The sequence below is a fragment of the Papilio machaon genome, chromosome 24, assembly GCF_912999745.1.
Source record: "Papilio machaon chromosome 24, ilPapMach1.1, whole genome shotgun sequence".
NCBI classification, from domain to species: domain Eukaryota; kingdom Metazoa; phylum Arthropoda; class Insecta; order Lepidoptera; family Papilionidae; genus Papilio; species Papilio machaon.
The window spans coordinates 672,054-694,857 of record NC_060009.1 but is presented as its reverse complement, the minus strand read 5'-3'; the positions used below and the strand labels follow the sequence as shown (position 1 = coordinate 694,857).

Sequence of the window (22,804 nt, the reverse complement as noted above, 5' to 3'; positions counted from 1 at the left end):
TAGACTTGGCAGTAAAAAAACTTTCGTTTATAAAATGTAACTATGACTGTCGCACGTAGTCATTTCAATGTTACTTAAACAAATCCTTACTGCTCATTTTTGTTTAAATAACAATTCAAGACTCTGTTAGTAAATAAACAATTAAGTACTGAAAACTAGTGATGATCCTATACCAAAATTTCTACATAAAACATATCGTCATCTTTAACAAAAGAAAGATAACAAAACATCAGAAACCCACCGTGAGCGGTCTTAGCGACTGTAATTGTGTCGATCGGAGTAATTTAGATCGACTTAATTTGAAGGAAATGGATTCACAATAACGTGGATAAACAAATATGGTTTGAGTTAATTGATTTTGGCTGCTATTTTATGATTAATTTCCATTCTAAATTAAACCAACGAATAATTTGGCATCCAAAAAGTATCCATTGAATAACGTCAATATTGTCGACGTTATGCATTTCAAATTCGCGGCATTAACTCGATTATTAGTTTTGTTGATGATACATTCGTTAATTTAGTAATCAGCATATTTGTACAACAAAGATACATCAATTGAACGTTTTATGTAACACTGTCGCTATCACTGTTTTATTTAAAGAGAATGAGCGGGTTGGCAATATTGTTGTAATACAGATGTTCAATGGAGTTCAGATAATATAGAGATCGACCATTTAGAGTAAACGCGATGATACGCAATAATACTGATGGAGGAGATGCATAGGAAGGTTAAATATTCTCTTTTTGTGCGTCTCCCCCTTCGTCAATTGAGGGTAGGAACGCATCTGTAATTGCAAATGTCTATGGGCAGCGGTCGCTTCGCCCTTTTAGCGAATTCATTTTTTTTTTATAAGAAAAGGGGGCAAACGAGCAGCGGGAACACCAAGGTGTTCATCGACGCCCATGGACATCTGCAATACCAGAGGAATCGCAAATGCGTTGCCGGCCTTTGAGATGGTGATACGCTCGCTTCTTGAAGGACCCTAAGTCGTACTGGTTTGACAATACCGCCGAGGACAGACCATTCCACAACGCGGCCGTGCGCGGCAAGAAATTTCGCGAGAATCGCACTGTTGTGGAATGCCAGCCATCCAGATGGTATGGATGGTACCTGGCGGTCTGTCGGGTCGTCCGATGACGAAACTCGGCGGCAGGAATCGTTCCAAATAGTTCTTCATGTAGCCGCTTGTTCGTTTGCCACCTTGTAATATAAAAAAATACAAAACTGCTTTCCACGACTTGCTATAATAAGGTAACACACCCCAACGTCAAGTGAAATTTGTTTCCTACTAACGTTTGTACAAATGACAATTATGTTAAGTGTTTATATAAAAATGTTTCAAATGTCCGCTATATCATTAATTCATTTGGTTTGTTTAAACCAATGATCCCCAAATTATTTTGGACAAGTGACCCCTTTTCCTGTTACCTCAGACTATGGCCAAATTATCTACTTTTAAGATCAAATATTATTATTATTATTTTTCATTACGACTCAGGTCAATAGAAGAAGACAGAGTGAGAATTAGCAATACTTTAAGTTCGATATCGACCACTTTGGGAATCCCCGACTTAAACCCTAATAGAGTATTTTGACACAGATTGCACTTAATGCATTCCTAGCGGAAGCAAAGGTTTCCAAAGGCGGCGACGGAAGCAGAAATAAATTTTAAGGGTTTACATTACATTTATAAATTAAATACTTTAATTAAATTATTTTTATAACTCTATTATACAAATGAATCGTTCAATAAAACGAGATCACAAAAGGAAATTGCTTTTGACGGCTCATTTTTTTATATTCTCGTCCGTTATAAATGGTTTCTATCCTTGTGAAATATAGTTTTTTTATTTTCCCTTCATATTTGATGTCAACATCAATATGTGTCGAAACAAATTATTGTTACTTACCTCTTTAACAAAATTCTATTTTTATTAACTTAGTATTCCTAAATAACTGGATTGAATTGTTAGGAATAATATATGTGTTGCTGATATAAACGGACCTCTTTGTTTATACTATATTTTCAAATTTAGAACATTTTATTTTTTCTTTTTTATTAATCGAAAATGTATTAGTTGTAAATGTATATTCCTGCCAGTGAGTGCTGATTGTTTCTTTTCACATTTTTATTCAACTACTAGCTGTCGCGTGCGACTCCGTCCGCGCGGGCTTAAAAAACGTAATAAGTAGCCTATGTGTTCTTTCACTACCTTCTACATCTGTGCCAAATTTCATTAAGATCAGTTGAGCGGTTACGGAGGTACCTTCAAACAAATCCATCTAAACATTCGCATTTATAATATTAGTAAGATTTTCTATTTAATTTTAATTCTTTCTTTTATTATATCCTAATTTACCGCTCGTGCTTTTCCTTCCTCTACAAGATAACAATTATATCGTCTTAGTGCTTTTCATCTCTGAAGGTCGTACTCATTTTGAAATGCCTTCACCGATATGTCAACGAGCTGCCTCCATAAATAAAGAAAGTAAAGGTATCATGGTGGGGACATACTTAAAACGTTTAGTTTTTTTTTTTTAATTTACGTAGCAATTCAACAAATAAATAAACAAATATCAAAAGTGTAGTGTTACTATCACCAGCCAAGTGTTAGTCATAGTGAATAATTTTCTTCTAATTAAGTGATCATTAAAAGACATTAAGTGAAGCAACTCAGTATTTCTTTCTGCACATTTTCCTTTCATAAGAAGCTTCACTTACTCAGCTCCATTAGCAACTAATTTAGTATTCGTGCTCACGAACAAACACTAAGTAACAGAATATCATCAATAAAGTATTTCATGCTAATAAATGTAAAGTACATTTCATTAAATATACCGGAATTACTAATGTTTTTCCTTAATTTATTTTCCGTGCAAAAATTTCAATAACATTAAAAATAAGTAAGCAAGCACTTCATCTAATACTAAACAATGGCTACGTATTGCTACGAATTAGCTACGTAGATGCTACATATGTGCTACGTTAATGCTACGACCTAGAAATTTATTTGTAAGAAGACTGCAGCCATTTCTAAATGTACATATAATAGTATATATATAATAGTAATTAGTAAAAAGTAAGTATGTATATATAATAGTAATTAGTAAAAAGGCAGGCAATTACGTATAAATTACGTGTGTAAAAGCCTTGACTAAAACTGAAAAACAAAAAAAAAAGAAACACCTGAAGTCTAAGAGAACAAAATTATAATAAAAACAACTCGATTCAACTTAATAATGATAGATAAAAAATTATTATTAATCAAAAACTTACGATAAAAAGTCTGTCTGACAGAATTAGTTGTTGAATTAAATATGTCTAAACTTGTACTAGGAATAAGTTTTTTTACCCACGTTAAACTATTTAAAAATGTCTGAACAAAATACCAACAAAAATCCTACACATACAAAAATATGCCTTCTAACTTGTGACTAAGATAAATAATGCTTTGACGAGTTTGTAAGTTAAATAATTCAAGCAAATATGAAGTCACATCACTCATCTACATATTAGTGGTTGTACACAGAGTGCGTGTTTGTAGTCTCTAACAACATGTAATGCCCGATTTCTGAAGTCCTTTTTAACCATTCGATAGTTCTTTGATTCGATTCTAAATTCGGCTTCCGAACTACGTTACTTGACGAAGATCGGAAGTACTTATCGGCTCTAAACTATTGAACGATTCGTATGCACAGAAACTCAACTAAAGTAATACAGATAGTTATTACTAATGAATAACAAGGTAATGAAAAAATATGTGATAACTTCAGCAACCCGGCATAAGACGTACAAATATGAATACAACATTCAGTGTAGTACATTATGTTTATTATAAAAGCTAGTTGTAATTATTTTACAAAGTGAAACCACATTTTAAATTAGAATTAAATATACGAATTTTAAATATAATTTTAAATGTAAAAAAAAAATTCTAATAAAGCAATCATAAGACTGGTTATGACAGTTATACGAAAAATTTATTATTTGAAAAAGTAAACATAAAATATTTTTCATCACATATTGAAAGTAAAGTCAAGTATTCAAACTTAATTTAAATCGAATGTGTCTTTTACATTACTTTCGAGATAAAAAAAAATATTTAAAAATAGATATTTAATAACTTATCGAAATATACCCAGACTAAGGCCACTAAGGCGGACATTACCCTAGTTTTACCCTTTACAATTTTGAATAATATCCAATTTTCTCATATTCGCTTATCGTCGTCTACCACGTGACATTAAATTTACTTTTTCAATCTGAAAGCGTTTGCGAATCTCCCGCTGCATAAACTAGCAGCAATTTGCATTAAGAGCTTTACCTTCGCCTTCAAAAAATTACTAATTTATAGGCATTTTTAAACTTATTAATTAAGATTTACTAGACTCCTCAACATCATGTTAATTGCCTGAATGGTATCGTCGGCTGATCTATAATAACCATACAAAAGACATGCATCAAGTGCGAAGTTATTCCACGTTTGGTCTGTTGGTGTGTGGATACGTTACTACGACAGAATATGGACTTAACTGAGGAGAGAATAGAAAGAAAATGTAACTTTAATATCAAAAAAGGATCTAGTACGTAGTAATTCATCATTTGTTCTGATGAATGTGTGTACCAGAAATGGAATTATAATCCACTTTCCTTTCTTACCCTCCAAAAAGAACACGTCACTAGGATAATATGTGAACTTAACAGAGGAGAAGATAGACAGAAAATTAAACTTTATATTTATGTTTAAAAAAAACATCTTACGCAGGCAACCCTCGTATCGTATATAAATTAAAAGTCAACGTAAAAATATATTCCAAACATTAATAGCGAGGAAAATTACAATTTACGGCATTTTTGTACACGAAAAGCGTTGTATCGAGTTGACAGGTGTCATATTTATCCCGGTTGGGTTAATTTTCTTTCGCGCCTGCTCGTTGCCTTTGTATATTGTTGCTGCATATTCCAAAATTTGAAATCGTTTTAATTTTAAACAAAAGGTATACGATAAAACGAAATGATTGGAATATTGGTTTGAAATAGGAATGTTCACGTTGATCTAAAGTCTTTAGAAACTCACAGACTAAGATTTGAATTAAATAAATCTATATCTATATATATAAAAGAAAGTTGTGTTAGTTACGCCATTTATAACTCAAGAACGGCTGAATCGATTTGACTGAAAATTGGTGGGCAGGTAGCTTAGAACCAGGAATAGGACATAGGATAATTTTTACCCCGTTTTCTTTTTTTTTTATTCCGCGCGGACGGAGTCGCGGGTAAAAGCTAGTTACTAATATTATAAATGAAAATGTTTAGATGGACAGATGAATGGATGTTTGTTTGAAGGTATCTTCGGAATGGCTCAACGTATCTAGATGAAATTTAGCACAAATGTACAAAATATTCTGGAAGTATAAAAATAGGCTACTTATTGAGTTTTTTTTTTAATTCTGCGCGGATGGAGTCGCGGGCGACAACTAGTATTGTTATAAAATATCTGACGTCACAATATACACATTTTTATTTGAACCGTAATATAAAAGAAATTCTTACAATAAATAACAATCAATTTGCAATACAAACCATTCAAGGGTTTTCGATTTCGAAATGCAGTAACTACGAGTAAACGTTAGCAGAAAAGAAAATAAAATCAATCAGAACAGTATTGATACTGGCACTGCAGATGTTAGGTCTATTGTGCTCTCGTATTCGCAACTTTCTAAAGCAAATCTCTAGCTTATTGTTCACTTAAAGATTAAATGTTGTGATTGAAAAAGGAAATCGAAGTAGTGTTCTTGATATTTTGTGAAATAAACTATAGCTATATTTCGAATACAATTTATCACTGTTATTTTAAACTGTCGATATACTTCTATGGAAACATATTTATTTATTTTAATAGGTACACAATACAGTTTAAAACCATTACATATTTAAAAAATAACATAAATTAAGTTCAAGAAACTAGGTTATAAACCAATGTGTGTGTACACAACATGATTATATAATGTAAAACAAGAATGAAAAGAGTGATTTGATAACCCTTTTATTCTGTTTAAAAAACGGAATAAAGATACGTTTAAGATGCAACTACAACAGTTTGTAATTACAAAAAATACACTGGAATGTGGTGTTTTTTTATTGCTGCTACTTTCTTGCTACTGAGCAGAATTTTGATTTTTTGATTTAGGGATGGTTACTAATCTCATGGTAGTTTTCATGAGATTACAGATTGTAAGAACTTAAATAGAATCTTGTTACCATACGCCATTTATTACTTGTCAATGTGGATTCATAAATAAAATAAATAAATAAATTTATGAAGAAAATCATCAACTTTAACTTCATCGCTGATTAATTATTGCAGTCATCTATTTTGCTAATTAAATGTAAAAATGCATCTCACAGAACAAAAACCGTTGTACTCGTATGTCATACTAATATTATAAATGCGAATGTTAAGATGGATGGATGTTTGTTTGAAGGTATCTCCGGAACGGCTCAACGGATCATGATGAAACTTGGCACAGATGTTGAACATAGTCTGGAAGAATACATAGGCTACTTATAAAGTTTTTTTTAATTCCTGGCGGACGAAATCGAGGGCGATTGTTAGTCATAAAATTTTTTAACAGCGTATTGTTAATAAATAAAAAAAATACTGCAGGATCGTATGAACCGTTATTTTATCCGTACAACAGCACTAAATTTTCATAACAGGCATCACCATGTCATTCTGTCGGCCTGGTACAAGATACACTACGTTAGGTGTTTTAAAACATTACAAATTGGTTTTTCAAATGAAATTGGTGTAATATTTTTATGACATACCATTTATTCGTAGTGTTTTGTTTTTATCTTTAGTGGACCGTAATTAGGGTATTTACTCTAATAGTAGTTAATTCAAAAATTATTTTTTTGTTTTAAATTATATTTTCAGAAATTAAATGTATCATAACTTACTGGAATAACATTTTGCGATCTGATTAATATTATAAATGCGAATGTTTAGATGGATGGTTGAAATTGTTAGAAGGTATCTCTGGAACTGCTAAATATATCTCTCTGAACTTTAACATAGATATAGAATATAGTCACACATAGGCTACGAATTAAGTATTATTTTTAACAAGTATTCTAATTTTAGTGCTGGTCATTTAATTTAAATTCATTAAACATTTTCACTCTTATGGTTTTCTCCCCTTGTCAATATTGTCACCTAACCCACGTCAAAGTCGAAGTCAAACTGTCCTGACTACGAGTATAATTAATTTTAATCCGCGCGGACTGAGCCGCTGGCGACCATTAGTATATTATAAAAAGGAATAAATAAATATCATTCATTATATCAATTTAATTTTGATAAGAAATTGTTATACGAAATTCACTTTTACAAGTACATTAACTTTTTAATAACCTATATTAAAATAATTTGATTACAACATTCATAAAACAATTATATCAATCTAAGAATTTCAAAGCGCTCCAAAGTAAAGGCGACGAGACCAAACGGATCATTAAATAATTTCAATAAAGTTAGATGCAGAGCACAAAATAAATTGAAAATGTAATTTATATTATATAACAATAAATTAATTAAGAACGGCTTTCCGTAGGTCCGAAACTAGTCGGTGCCGTCACCCGTCGGGGGACCGAAACGAGTCGGTGCCGTCACCCGTCGGGGGTTTGAAACTAGTCGGTGCCGATTGAACATCTTTTGTGTACTTTGTTACTTTTTAGATGACTGTAGTAAATAAAATTGAAATCAATTGAACCAACTTTTGGAAATAATGATATAGTGTGGTTGAAAAAACACTAGTTTTGTATTTAAATATATTATGACATAATTAGTAAAAAGTTCTCCGATATGTGCAGGTTGCATTGTATGAACGTCGGATAAATTGAAAAACACATTGGTACATGGCGGGATTCAAACCCATCATCAGCTCAATGAGGGACTCGGAGCCTACTCTAAGTTAGGAGTATCTAGGCCTTAGTCAACCACGTTGACCAAGAGCGGATTGGTTGATTTTACACATATCTTTGAATTTCTTCGCAGAAGTATGCAGGTTGCGTCACGATGTTTTCCTTCACCGTAAGAATGTCGGATAAATGTACGTATGTAAACCGAAAATTGTAAACCACATTGATACATGGCGAGATTCGAACCCAGGACCTGAAAATTGCAAGTCAATTACTTAACCACTGAGCAACCGACGCTCTACAATTATTAAAGCTATTATTAATTGCTATTAAAGGTTGACAAATTAAATCAAATATCATATTTAATGTTTCTTAATGTGCAATGTTTATGATTCTGATAAATTAGTTTTGGTGTTTATAATTTACTTTATAATTATAATTCAGACGAGTTAAATTATTTATCAGAACATTTAATTCAATCTTTACCCTTTAATTTTGAAATTTATTATCGCGCCCGTTTATTTAATTATGCCAAGTTAATTCCAATTTTAAGGCAGGTCCTGGATTTTTACACACGTGTATACATTTATCCGACGTTTTTATGGTAAAGGAAAAAATTATGATGTAACCTGCACATATCTGAGAAGAAATTCAAAGATATATGTGAAGTAAACCCGCACTAGACCATGTTGACTATGGCCTAGTCACCACTGACTTAGGGTAGGCTAGACTAGACGAAATAGTGAGCTGATGATGATAATAAATTTTCTAATTTCAATATTATGAATTTACCCTTGGTTTCTGGTGTATTTCCAAAAAAAATCACCTTAATAATTTCTGACATCTTGAACAATTTAAAGTTTTATGCGCTTTATAATTTCTGATTAGTAAGTTTGACTCACCTGAGTTATACTCCAATAGCGGTCCAACGATATGAGGCACAGATTCATAATAGAGGCGGTACACAACAGCACATCCATCGCGGAATGTATCTCACACCACCAGAAACCGAAAATCCAGTAACCCATCAGCTCATTAGCTAAAGAGAACGGCATTATCACAAGCCCTAGGAAGAAGTCTGACACAGCTAATGACGCTATGAACCAATTTTGTATGTTCTTTAACGCTTTTTCTGTCACTATCGCGATGATTACCAACATATTACCAACCACCACCATAATCATTAACACTGTCACAACCACAGATGCTATTATTATATGAGCTGGTGAATAACCACTTGGGTACCAAGTCTCTAATATCAATTGGTTTATTATCGTATCGTTTGTAGTCGTGTTTGCGTCAGATGTGTTCGTCATCTGCAGCGCAAAGAATTCTTCTTGACTTATATATGTCGGCACAAGAAATGACGTATTGAAGCCCAATGTTCCGTTCACATGAGTACTCATAGTTGTCCTCGAAGCGTACAATGTTGTATTTGGAACCATTTTAACTAATTGATTATATTTCTATTCAATTTTAACTATATATTATTGTTTAGAGACAGTGAAATTTTAGTTTTGGCCCCAATTAGTATAAAGGAGTATTGCGAATAGGAACGGAATTAATTTCGAAGGTCAAAATCAAGATTTATATTTTACCAAGATCATATCCGAAATAAAAAAACTATATCTTAGCGTATTGAGTATCAAATTTATACAATACTACTGTAAAACTTTTTTTAAAACGGATAAAATTTTAAAATCTATGATATTTACAGATAGAAAAATGTAACCTCGACTATACTATCTTACCTAATATTGCTTCCGAATTTTAAATAAATCACGACTAGACGAGAAATTATTATACGCGCAAATTAATAATACCTTAATCACTCGTGTTCCCACTGGCAACATACAAAGAAGCAAACTACTAATAACTAGTAAAGCGTATTAAACAAAAACCGATCGAATCGTCACTTTATACAATGGTAGGAGCAGTATCGTGACGTCATCGTGTTACTCTGTCCTTTCTCCTGTCAGAGAATCTGTCAGTTTTGGCAAACATCTTTTTTGACATCGTGACGTCACATATTCACACGTCGGCTTTCATTGCGGTCTCTATCAGTTCGTTAAACTCAGTTATTGGTGTGCCATTAATGCTTTTAGATTTTGCAATCCAATGATAACGTGAGATATTTTTCAGTTCTGTTTTAATTCAGATTTATTCCCCAGTAACTTCTTGTACCTGTAACAGATAAATTGGAATGAATATTGCGTTGATATAGTTTATTTTACTTATTTTTTTACAAAGTCGAATACGAGGTAGCGGGCGCTTGATGACACTAATAATAATATATTCCGATAGTCGTATCGGTGAATGGACTGATAGCGAAAAGCTTCGACCAACATCTTAAGAAGCTCTCGCTAAACAGTTGTATTAAGGGCCTGATACAAAAGGCAGTTATTTTAGAAACCGCGCGCATAGTGAGGAGGTTCCTGGCTCTGTAGCCCTCACCACTGTTTGATTGAGTCATGGGATTCCGCAGCCGGTGGTATACTATTTTTTATATAATATATTTTGTTATTTTTTTATTAAATGTATTATATAGATAACTAGCTTTTACCCGCGACTTCGTCCGCGCGGAATAAAAAATAGAAAACGCGGTAAAAATTATCCTATGTCCGTTTCCTGGTTCTAAGCTACCTGCCCACCAATTTTCAGTCAAATCGATTCAGCCATTCTTGAGTTATAAATAGTGTAACTAACACGACTTTCTTTTATATATATAAAACTAGCTTTTACCCGCGACTCCGTCCGCGCGGAATAAAAAAAAATAGAAAATGGGGTAAAGATTATCCTATGTCCTTTTCCTGGTCCTAAGCTACCTGCCCACCAATTTTCAGTCAAATCGATTCAGCCGTTCTTGAGTTATAAATGGCGTAACTAACACAACTTTCTTTTATATATATAGATAGATAAGTTAATAAATGAATATATGTAGATAATAATAATAACACACTAAACTACAAAGACACTAAACAAAAGACATGCTAGCTATAGACATCTGCTAAGTTGCAGACGTGACAGAGAAGAACAAAAAGGATAGTTCATTTTCATGTAAAAACCCGTTCCCGCCTTATTTTAAAATGATTAAGGAACATTTTATATATTTGTTTGATATCTTCACCGTTCACTTCACTTTCTGAATACGAATTGCGATTTAATAAAGTAGAATGATTAATATTCAGTCGACGGTGCAAATAATGCATATTTCCTGACTACGTAAATGCCAGTACGCTCGCGCACAATTTTAAATGCAGCTGTTTTAATCAATAACATTGCCTATTCGATATAACTCATACATTACCTTTATGAGTACAGTCAATATGAAAAGTGAATAATCGAAATCTTTTAAAAAAAATACTTCGCCTTTACGAATATCCATAATTTTTTTATTAATTCTTCCAAAGGTAATTTGACGCTATTCCTGGCAATTTATTCGTGGAGAATGATAGTGTAGGTATTTGGTAGACACGCTAAAGTAATTTAATTGTCTACTACTAGCTGATGCTCGCGACTTCGTCTGCAATTATAAATGAATATTAAATCGATTATAAAAAATCTGATAATAAATTTAGCCTATGTCATCAGGAGATAATGTACCTTCCCAACAGTAAAAGAATTTTTCTATTCAGATCTGTAGTTTCAGAACCTATTCAATACAAAAAAACAATCATATATTTTCTTTTTATTATATTTGTATAGATATTTTTTTCTAGATTACGTACTGTAGCACTCCGTCAAAATTGGTTGTTAAGCGGTCCTTAGTATACATTTTTCATGCTTAGTCCACATTAAACGGCGAACCCGGTACAACCAGAAGCTCTATGACTTGTACCAAAAACTGCACATGGCGGGACATATTAAATTGAACAGGCTTAGATGAGCCTGGCCACATAGAGCGGATGGATGAAGTTAGAGTGCCTGGTGCCTGACCGTCGTTAAAGTTTGCTGGAGACCAAACCTCAGATGAATAGACGACGTGAATCGAGACGCCGAAAAAAGTTGGTACAGCAAAATTTGAAGTCCATGGCCAGAAGTTGACCGAGGTGGAAAAAGTTCCTAGAAGTTAGAAGAAGAAGCAGTCCACACAAAAAGATAAAATGACCATGAAAGGTTAATAGAAAGGTTTCCATGATGGTGATATCTTTTAGTCGACTTTTTTGTTAGTTTTAGTAATCATTTTCTAATAACAAAATCCATTGAATTGAAAAACCTATCACAACTAACTATCTGCAGTTTGGTGGCTTTTGTTTAAGATAATAAAATGGACAGAAAAGGTATTTCACATCGATACGTTTTTTGTTTGGTTTTCAATTAGGGAAGTGAAGATTGATCCCGCGTTCGATGCACTCTTTTTACTTTCACGTGAAATGAAACTGCACCGCACTCAACTGGTTCAATTGAGTTTTTTTTTTCATTTCTAATTACTATGTGTGTATATATTTTTTTACGTTTCAATTTAAAAATTAAAAAAGTAGTAATCATACTTTTTTACGTGTTTACACTTAATTTAATTATATAAACTATGTTTTTCATTTATATACTGTCACTCGCAACTTCGAATTTATATTAATTTATAGTTCTTATAAATATAATAAATGCAAAGATTTATACGGATGTTTGTTAGGAGGTAACTACAAAAATGGTTGAAGAGGTCTGAATTCAATTTGGCATATAGTACTACTGTCTCTACTTATCTACTATCTTACTGTCTGGAATAGCGTACAAGCGAAATTCTATGTTTGATTTTATAATTCTACGCAGACAAAACCGCGGGCAAAAACTACTAGTTGCATAAAAATGTTATTAAAATAAAAACCAATCATAGAAGAGAAAAAAAAACTCACTCAATAATCTCTTAAATTCTGAAAAAAGTTTCCCAAAAAAAAACCTAATTTTCCTCCAAATCTGCAAAGTTAATCTTACCGTTTCTTTCCACTTCTAAAACAATGGTACAAAAATATGTTGTTGTCCCTTTCAGTCTCTTTATAAAAATAGAGATAGAGATCATTTTTGTAAAAGTATTTTGTCATTGAACAGTCAAGATAACCGGCTTAATTTCATCGATAGAAGTAGGTTGCCGAAGGAAATTAATATAGTTAATAAGCGAGCGAGCGCTTCGCCTTTACTTAATAACGTAGCCGTCAGGTGTGAAGTATTTACTTAACTTGCAACTTAAACTTAATACGAATAATATAACCGTAGAATTCAACTGTCCGTGTCCGTACATATTGGCGTCACTTTCAACATCTTAAACAAAATAATATTATTATAAGGCCCTTCGTACAATGTCTTAGAGGTTAGTACACAGGCACGCTCGACATTTTGTTCTTTCGTTCGCTGAAGCCAGTCGCTCGCAACCTCTTTGTCACGATCGTCGTGAGAAAAGTCGTTGCGATTTTCAAGATGGCGGTGCAAACTATATAGTTGACATTTCGTTCAGCCGTGTAGTCGTAACCCATATAGACGACTCGCGTCGACGATTCAACTTAGTGACCACGAAGCGTGCGCTACGAGACCCCCGCGACGGAAGCATACAGTTTTGAAGATTTACGTTTCCTTGTGTACGAAAAAATATGTGTTTATTCATATAAAATCTATTTGTTTCATTTAAAAATATATTTATTTAATATTATTCAAATTATTCTTCAAAATTAACATTTTACTTGAACTTTCATTGCTTAATTCGTTTACTGCAACAATTGAAAACATTATTTTTTTCGATTGAAAACGTAGTGTATTTAATCCGACAGAGGTCGCGCTCCACATAACGAGTGGTGGCATTAAGTGACATTCCTTAGCAGCGAGAATGTGGAATATTGGATGCCCAGGGTACATTCATTGCCTGCCTATCGACCGGCTGACATTTGAGCAAAGATGGCATATTTTTTTTATCACCCATATTACGTAGAGTTTTACAAAAAGTATAAAGTGAAAATATGAATAAACATAATCCTTATGACGTCATAGCAAATTGAAAATATAATCAATGAAACAGATGTTAACGTAATATTTATTTTGAAGGTCAATCTTTTAGTTTGATGAAAATATTTGCTCTATTTTTAGTTGAAATCTGTACTTTTTCTAGTTGTTTTTTATAGGTCAAGGATGCGTCACGCACACATACTTGTCTAGAACTGTATCTACTTTCATTTTTCATAATTTTTTGGTTACATAATTATTAATATCAAAGCTATTGCCGGCCTTTAAAAGTGATACAACTTCAATCAACTTCAAAACATCGCAACTTCAACTCCATTCAATAAACTGCAGCTAACTCAACTCTAATTAATTAACCGCAGCTTTGCCTTTCGCAATGACTAATGGAATTTTTCGTTAGCAAGAAATAATTTTGCGTAATAAAATTTTCCGCAAGTTTAAATAAAAATTAAAAATACAATTTCATTTTATTTACATAACCATTAAGGTTAAAAATGAATAAATTAATTTAAAAAACATTAAATAGTTTAAGATTCCGAGATTCTATAAGACACCTTGCACTAATATTACGAAGACGAAAGTTTTGTACTTATGTATGTTACAAATAAACTCAAAAACTACATGACCGATTTAAAAAATTCTATTGCCATTATAAAGCTACATTATCACTGAGTAACATAGGCTATAAATATTTTAATTCTTCTCGGAAAAAGTCGCAGGCAAAAGCTAGTTTCCGATAAAGAAACTAAATAGTAAATCAGTTTAATATACGAGCAACATTAGGCGGCTCAAAGTCACAGAAAGGACAATGGAGAGAGCAATGCCCGGAATCTCTCTGCGAGATCGCATCAGAAATGATGTGATCCGCAGTAGAACCAAAGTAACCGGCATTGCCCGAAAAATTGTAAACCTTAAGTTGCGATGGGCCGGCCATATTTCCGCAGAACCGACGGCCGATGGGGCCCCAAAGTACTGAAGTGGCGGCCACGTACAGGTCGACGCAGCGTGGGCAGGCCTCACGCAAGATGGACCGATGATCTGGTCAAGGTTGTTGGAGTATCATCGTGGCGATCTTTGGGGGAGGCCTATGCCCAGCAGTGGGCGTTACGAGGCTGATTAGATAGATAGATAATATTCATAGTTATGGCGTACCAAAACATGCTTAATGCCACACTCAGATAGGTTAATTGGTATATAAAGCCATAGTATAGATCTAGTATGACAACTATATTATGGGACAGCCTAATTATCCAATGTCCTTTTAACGTTTCTGGAGTGTACTACAATAAAATGTTAGTTCTAAGACTTAAGTTCTATACACCTGACATTACAAAAACCATTACGAACTATTGTCATTTCAAAATAACACACTATTAGATAGCGTGAAGTTTTCCGTATCATTTTTCAGAATGACAAGCAGTTAAGCGTCGGTCTACACGGCGTTATCGCGGGTAGCGCAGGCCATCGCAGAACAACCGGCAATCACTCAATGTCATCCGAACATAATTAAGTTCTCTTATACTTGAGACGCGAAACTTGTGCTTAGTTAAATTTAGGGGAATTATTATTGGAACGAAGTTCCTTATTGCGCGTTGTGAAAGGGGGCTAGACGGAAAAAAATTCTTACAAAAAGTTGTCACGACACTTTTTGCTATATCACCATGGCAACGACGTGACAATATATAACGAAAATTCATAGAAATAAAATGTACTTCTTGTGAAGACTTAAGTTTTTTATTCATAAAATAAACATTGGTTCCTTCACTAATTAATTGAAAGGAACTTCGTTCCATCCGGGTGTCCCTTGACACCTCTCAAGTTTTTTTTTTTTGTTTTTATTTTTTATTCGTTTATTAATTTAGAAATGTCTGCTATTTTTAGGAACTACACTTTTTTATTTTGCAAAAATAACTTTGAGCTTTTTCAAACAAATGTATAAAATTTAGAACCAATTATGAAAACAAATTACAAACTCTTTTGTTTTAAATAAATGAGGTTCTTCAAACTATTATTATCACATACACACAAGCTATATTTGGTAATAATTTTTCATTATCAGAACTTATTGTATTAAACATGTCAAATCGCTTTGAAAACTTTTAAATACCTATTCTCAAAAGCGCAGTAAATATCTCTGGCAACTTTAGATAAATGGGAACGAGCACCGAGTAATTAATTTGAAGACAGAGATGCAGTTCTTAGGATATTTACCTCTTCCAATTTTATAGTTGTTTTTATGTTTCATGTAAATAGTACTTTAATGGTATAACTTCGAATTATATTATTGTTTAAATCTAATATATAAAATTCTCGTGTCACAGTTTTCGTTCCCGTACTCCTCCGAAACGGCTTGACCGATTCTCATGAAATTTTGTGAGCATATTCAGTAGGTCTGAAAATCGGCCAACATCTATTTTTCATTTTTTTAACTGCGCGCGGACGGAGTCGCGGGCGACAGCTAGTTAATAAATAAAATTCTCTTATCATCTTTCTATTCCAATTCCTGTTAGGTTTAGATCAACAGATTTTCTATATTTCAAATTGATCTATAATTCTTTTTTTCAATCCCTACTCAATCACGTCATCTTTCAATCCATAAATGTCTTTCTAGGTCAACCTCTATCCATGTACCTCTCCGTATTAATTTTTAAAGTACCCTCACATATGCAATTTTTCCTTTCTCATTAAATGCCCATAAATGTTTAATGTTAAATTAATTTACATAAAGGAAATTTTAAATCTCCATATTTAAAAAATAATTACGTAAGACACTTTATAAAATCAAAAGTACAGTCGCAACAAAAATGTTAATTGAACATGAATCCATTAATTTGAAAATTACAGAAAATAAAAGTCATCCGTTGGCGAATAAACTATTTACTCTGATAAATTAGCATAAAACGCTGTATTCGATTAAACAGAGTTGCTTGAAGCGCTTTAATTGCTGTAAAGAATGTACTTGATGTGGTTCTTTCAGCTAATGAATGCGCTTTATTATTTAATTATATGAACATATTAAATGTTGAACGATCTCAACGGATAATGTAACTCGTTAAAAGCTCGAGAAATGTTAATAAAATTAAGCTCATTGTAAAATAAAAAAGCTTTTCAGTACTTAAATTTTATATTAATTCTGTAACAAAAAGTTACTCGTTATTATAATTAAAGTGACGTAAAAATTGTTTTAATGGATTTTTTACTGGATTGGAACTACGACTTCGATCGTGTAGAGTTTGAATAAAAAAATCTAAACGTTTAATTAGTTATATTGTAAAGATAACTATTTCTCCGTATAAACTATACATTACACAATTAAATAAAACACAAGCGTGTGTATTCACCGCCAAAAAGAGCGAGTTCACCCTAGCTCCCACTTTCCAGAATGTGTGCCTCGAATTCACCAACTGTCTGCAGTTACTGTGCGTCGAAATTTCGACGAATCTTAACTTCGGACCGTTGATAGAGTCTAAGGCGAAGCTAGCTGCTAGGAAACTTGGAGTCCTTTCAAAGGTACGGCGGTACTTTACACCAGGACAGCTTTTGACCCTGTACAAAGCACAAATCCGGCCATGTGTGGAATACTGCTGTCATATCTGGGCAGGCGCAGCAAAGTACCAACTTGCGGCACAAGATTCGGTGAAGAGGCGAGCCAAAAAGTTATTAGGTGACCAAGACCTAAAAAAACAAAATCCCCTCCCCCAAATTTTAGACCTTTAAAATTTAGATTCCTTTGCTGTTGACCTAAATCGAAATGTAATAATAATCCCTTGATTTTGTATTGAAAAACATTCCAAAATCTTTCATTAAAAACTAATTTTATTTATGTATCCAAAATACTGTATTTTGTTCACTCTACCAAACATAAAGCTGTGGTCTCAAAGCACTTTATAAAGTGAAATGAAACAAATCTAATCGAGGATTCTATCTTTACTTTGGTAGTTAAAGTGCTGTGTAAAAAAAACTAACAAACACTAAACGATTTCTTCCGCAATCCAAACAAATGGAAAAAAAGAACAAAAACGTTTATAGCAGCTTTTTGTTCTAGTGAAGTGGAAGAATTTACTTAGAGTACATTTCAAATGCAAAAGTGCTTGCTAATTACATCGATCAGTTAAAAAACTAGCAAAGCAAAGGCAAGTAAATAACAAAAAAAAATACGTAAATCTTATTTAATGTACTCCATGATTTGGATTAAGAACAACTTTAATAATCCTACCTATTTTTTTTTTCAGAGCTATGACGTCACAACATGGTGAGAATTCATGGACTTTCGTTTCACTTCATCCCATACATAATCTTACTAATATTATAAATGCGAAAGTTTAGATGGATGTTTGTTTGAAGGTATCTCCGGAACGGCTCAACGGAACTTGACTGTATTTGGCTCAGATGTAGAACGTAGTCTGGAAGAATACATAGGTATGTTGAGTTTTTTTAATTCCGCGCGGACGGAGTCGCGGGCCACAATTAGTAACATAATATATAAGAAGAAATTCTATTATCTTAATTCTTACTAATATTATAAATGCGAGTAAAAGGTATCTCCGGAACGGTTAAACGGATCTTGACGAATTTTAGGACAGATTTAGAACATAATCTGTAACACATAGGCTACTTATTAGTTTGTTTTTTAATTTGCATGGACGGAGTCGCGGCGATAGCTAGTTATATATACAAATATAATTAAGGTCTATAACTTTACTATATTAATAAGTAATAAACCAGAGCGTGGTTGTGCCATGTGGTCCCACCTTTAGCCACAGTTTGTGTTAATAAATAATTACCACATCACGAAACTCGACGTAGTTTCAAAATTCTCGAGCGTATGAAGCGAATTAATTTCGTAAAATATATGAATATATATTTATACGAATGTAAGGTTGTTATGTTTTAAGGCTTTAGTCACTTGAGATATTATAAAACTTATATACATTCTTGACTATATTTCTGGGCTAGTTATAGAAAATAGTATACCATTAATAGTGAAAATAAAAAAATAAAACTGGAAAAATTACAGTCATGTCAAGGCCATGTCAAGGTCAAGTTTTTATTTTTTATTTTTTTATTTGATAAAATCACATCTACAGACGCTTGGTCCGTACTCTTTTTTGCACAGGTTTTAGTTTTTTTTTTTAATTTATATTATCCTTTCCAAGGGGTCAAGGTCAAGTTAAGATATTTTACGTTTTAATTAAACTTTTTGCTCTCACTTCACATGATGTAATTTTCATGTTCTTATTGTATAGCATTTCAGGTTCAGCTCAGGGAAATTACTTGTTTTCACGTGAAATCAAGTTTAATTTTTAGATACTAAAATAATAAACATACATGTGTGAAACTACGCGACAGCTTCTATGCGTAAAACGTAAAGTGTTTTCGTTAATATATCATTTGTAAGACTGAAAAGCTTACCCCCGAGGGTGCGTTGTTCACACGTCGGGGATGGTGGCTGATTAATTTAGCGAGTGAATTGCAACCCACCACCCCCCACCTACCTATAATTATTTTATAACCAGTTTCCAACACCTTTGAATCAAATGTTTTGTTAAATTATTACATTTAGTCGTTGAAATATATTTTAGTGTTGGCTTTGTTTTGGTTGTAGAAAGAAATGTTCGTCGATAATTTTTTAACCAACTTTTTCTACTTTTCAGCCACCTGAAGCCCACTGCTGGGCATCGGTCCTATGCTACCACCCTCCAGGATATTATTACTGTTATGGCAGTATCAAAAAGATAATTAAAAGTGGTTCTCATCATCGTCAGCTCATCTATGTACTAAGGTGCTCGGAGTCTATCCAAATTAGGTATGACTAGGACATAGTCAACGCTGGCCAAGTGCGGATTAGCTTCACAAATATCTTAGAATTTTTTTGCAGATGTATACAGGTTGCATCACCACGTTTTCGAACACCGTAAAACATCGGATAAATGTACATATGAAATTTGAAAATCCAAAAACACATTGATACATGGTGCAGATCGAACCTCCTGGACGTGTGGATTTCGTTCCGTTCCGATAAAGCGCTTAACAACTGTACCACCGACGCTGTGTTGAAAAATAACCTTAAAATTCTTTTGCTGTTATACTTGTATGTATGTATATTGTTTTTCCTTTATTTTTTCAAAGAGAGGGAGCAGAATGGTTTATTTCTCACGCACAGTCGAAACCCATAGTAAAATTAATCTCGTATAATACCAATATAAATATAAAAGAATATTGAAATAATTTTTTGAAAAAAAAAACAGCTTTTTTATTTTTATTCATTAAAAGAACTAAAAATCAAAAGAGACGAACTGTTCATTTCAAGATCGAATTTAATTTGCAAAATTTGATGACAAACATCTATATAAGTGAAATTAAACAAAAAGCTTTTAAAAAGAATTTAAACAATTTTAATATATATTGATCGAGAGTCCAAGTTAAAAATTATTTGTTCAGTTCACTGGTATAAAAGAATTAGCGAAGTGTCACTTATCCTGTCACTTGTCTACTTAATGTCACATTCCCTTGGAGCTGATTCTTACACGTCGTCTACACTGGTAATAAAATTTTCAATAACATGAAAGTTTTATAAAAAAATATATTATCAGACACAATAATTTTTAATTATTTTAAAAAATGGTGTTTTATTTATGTTTGCTTGATATATAAAATCTTCCTAAGTTATTGAGTTATCAAAATGCAATAATATTTCGAATGTCAAGAGTATTTTTTGAGATTAGCGGATCCAAATATGGGTCTTTTAATAAATTATATCTATCTATATATATAAAAGAAAGTCGTGTTAGTTACACTATTTATAACTCAAGAACGGCTGAATCGATTTGACTGAAAATTGGTGGGCGGGTAGCTTAGAACCAGGAAACGGACATAGGATAATTTTTTACCCCGTTTTCTATGTTTTATTCCGCGCGGACGGAGTATATATATATATATATGGTAATATATAGAAAAAGAAACCGTTTACTTTATGCAATTTTAAAAAACATCAAAGCAATTGATATGAATTTATGTATTTACAATCATCGCACATAGTTTACATACATACTAATATTATAAATGCAAATGTTTAAATGGATGGATGGATGTTTGTTAGAAGTTATCTCCAGAACAGCTGAACGGATCTCGATGAAATTTGGTATTTTTTTATTCAGCGCGGAAGGAAATTGGCGACAGCTAGTACCACGATTAAAATCTTGAAAGATTGTATAAAGGCTTTCAAACCACTAATTCAACTTCACATTAAAAGAAAACTAATACTTTCATTAGGAACCATTTCCGTCCACAATATTTAGTAGATAAATATAAAAGTCGACAAAGAATAGACATTAAATACCACTGTACTGTTTACAGCTAAAGTTTTTTATATACGATTTATTTCACAAGTTGTGGTTATTGCGAAACTCGCAGTGTGACTTCTCATATCTTCTTTTGTTCCGCCTTAGTACTTTACAGATTGTCAGTTATGTTTTTAGAGTATATACCAACATAGTTGTCATATGGGCATTAGTTAAACTAAATTATGAGAGCTAACTAGCGCCCCTCTTTGAATTTAAAAAATGTGTCACAAAATCTTTGTATGGCTAAGTAGGTTTTATATATTTCGACAGAACTAACTGCGATAGCAGCGCCTCTCTTACCGGCTCAGTAAAGCTTGTCGCAGTATTGTAAGTTACTTAAAAACCACAGAACAACGATCGTGTAGGTGACAAGCATAGACTTCAATGCTCTGTGATCAAAAACTGTTCTAAATTGAAATGTCTATCTCTGACTATTGTGACTTATAATGGTGAAGTCAATTAATGCATGTCAACCGATTCATATTCGTCATATAAAATATATTTTTTAATGTACAGTTTGTCGTATAATTATTTATCATAGTTATTTATTTGACTAGTTTTCTATAAACCTTAAGTTTTTATAATCTAAAAATAATTATATTTATCATAAACCTTTCTAAATCTAAGATGTAGTATAAAATTATAAAGTGGTTGTTTGTGTTTAAATATTAACCAACCTCTGATCAGTGAAGTCTGAAGTTTCAACTGAAATATCGATAAATCTCCCTTGAGGTTTAATGTGAACATGATGGACTGAAAAATTCACATTTCCGCATTGCATACGTACGCCAATTTGTTGTTACCTCGTAAATATAGCTACAAAATAATATTATTTGATTAAATATAATAAATACAGCCAGTATTGTAAAAGAATAATTTTAAATAAATATACTGTCGAGTGTTTTTTATGCCGGTCGAATTCATCGAATCAATCGACTCATTAGAAAAAGAAATTCCCGTTACGTCGATCGATCGGTGTGCAGATGGGACGGGTAACAACCATAATGTTGTACTTAGCATCGATTAAAGGAGAAGGTTTATTGTAAATTTAATACAAGAAATAACTTCTTAAGTCACCTTGAAACAAATGAGTTGAAATGAGATTTACAATTTCCTGTAGTTAAATATTAATCATATTGCCTTCAACTTTCATATATATTTTTACTTCATCCCATCTGACTTAGGGCAAGATGAAGACAATTTCTCTAATGAGAAACTCAAATAGATGACCTATCTCCGTACTGTAGCAAACACTCATTGTTCTACGCCTGTTATTTCTAAGATGACTAATGAAGTCAAGCATTAAGTATAGTAAGGAAGACTGAACTTAGAATAATAAGTTTTTTTTCATATAATAAAATGGCAAACAAGCCAAGTGACCGCTAAACATAAACATCATCATTAATAAGTTAAATGGTTATTTATAAAAAGGGTATTTTTATTTTAAATAAATCTCTTTTCCCTTCCTATTCTTTTGTAAGAAACGGGTTGGTAGAGGACCCAGAATGGGCTCCGGTATAAACACTCGTCAGAAAAGCGGTACTATTTCCACTTCACGCATGACTTCTCTCATGATAACTAGTGATGTAA

At 32.6% G+C, this 22,804-nt stretch overlaps 1 protein-coding gene across 1 annotated transcript in view; it reads right to left on the bottom strand.

Moving 5' to 3' along the window:
- Positions 1–9,406, bottom strand: part of LOC106717317 (alpha-2Da adrenergic receptor) — a 174,237-nt gene extending 164,831 nt beyond the window's left edge. The window contains exon 1 of the mRNA XM_014511163.2: positions 8,831–9,406. Within this exon, the coding sequence (XP_014366649.2) occupies positions 8,831–9,373 (543 nt within the window). The 5' untranslated portion in view covers positions 9,374–9,406. The remainder of the gene's footprint in view (positions 1–8,830) is intronic.
- Between the last annotated feature and the right edge of the window lie 13,398 nt (positions 9,407–22,804).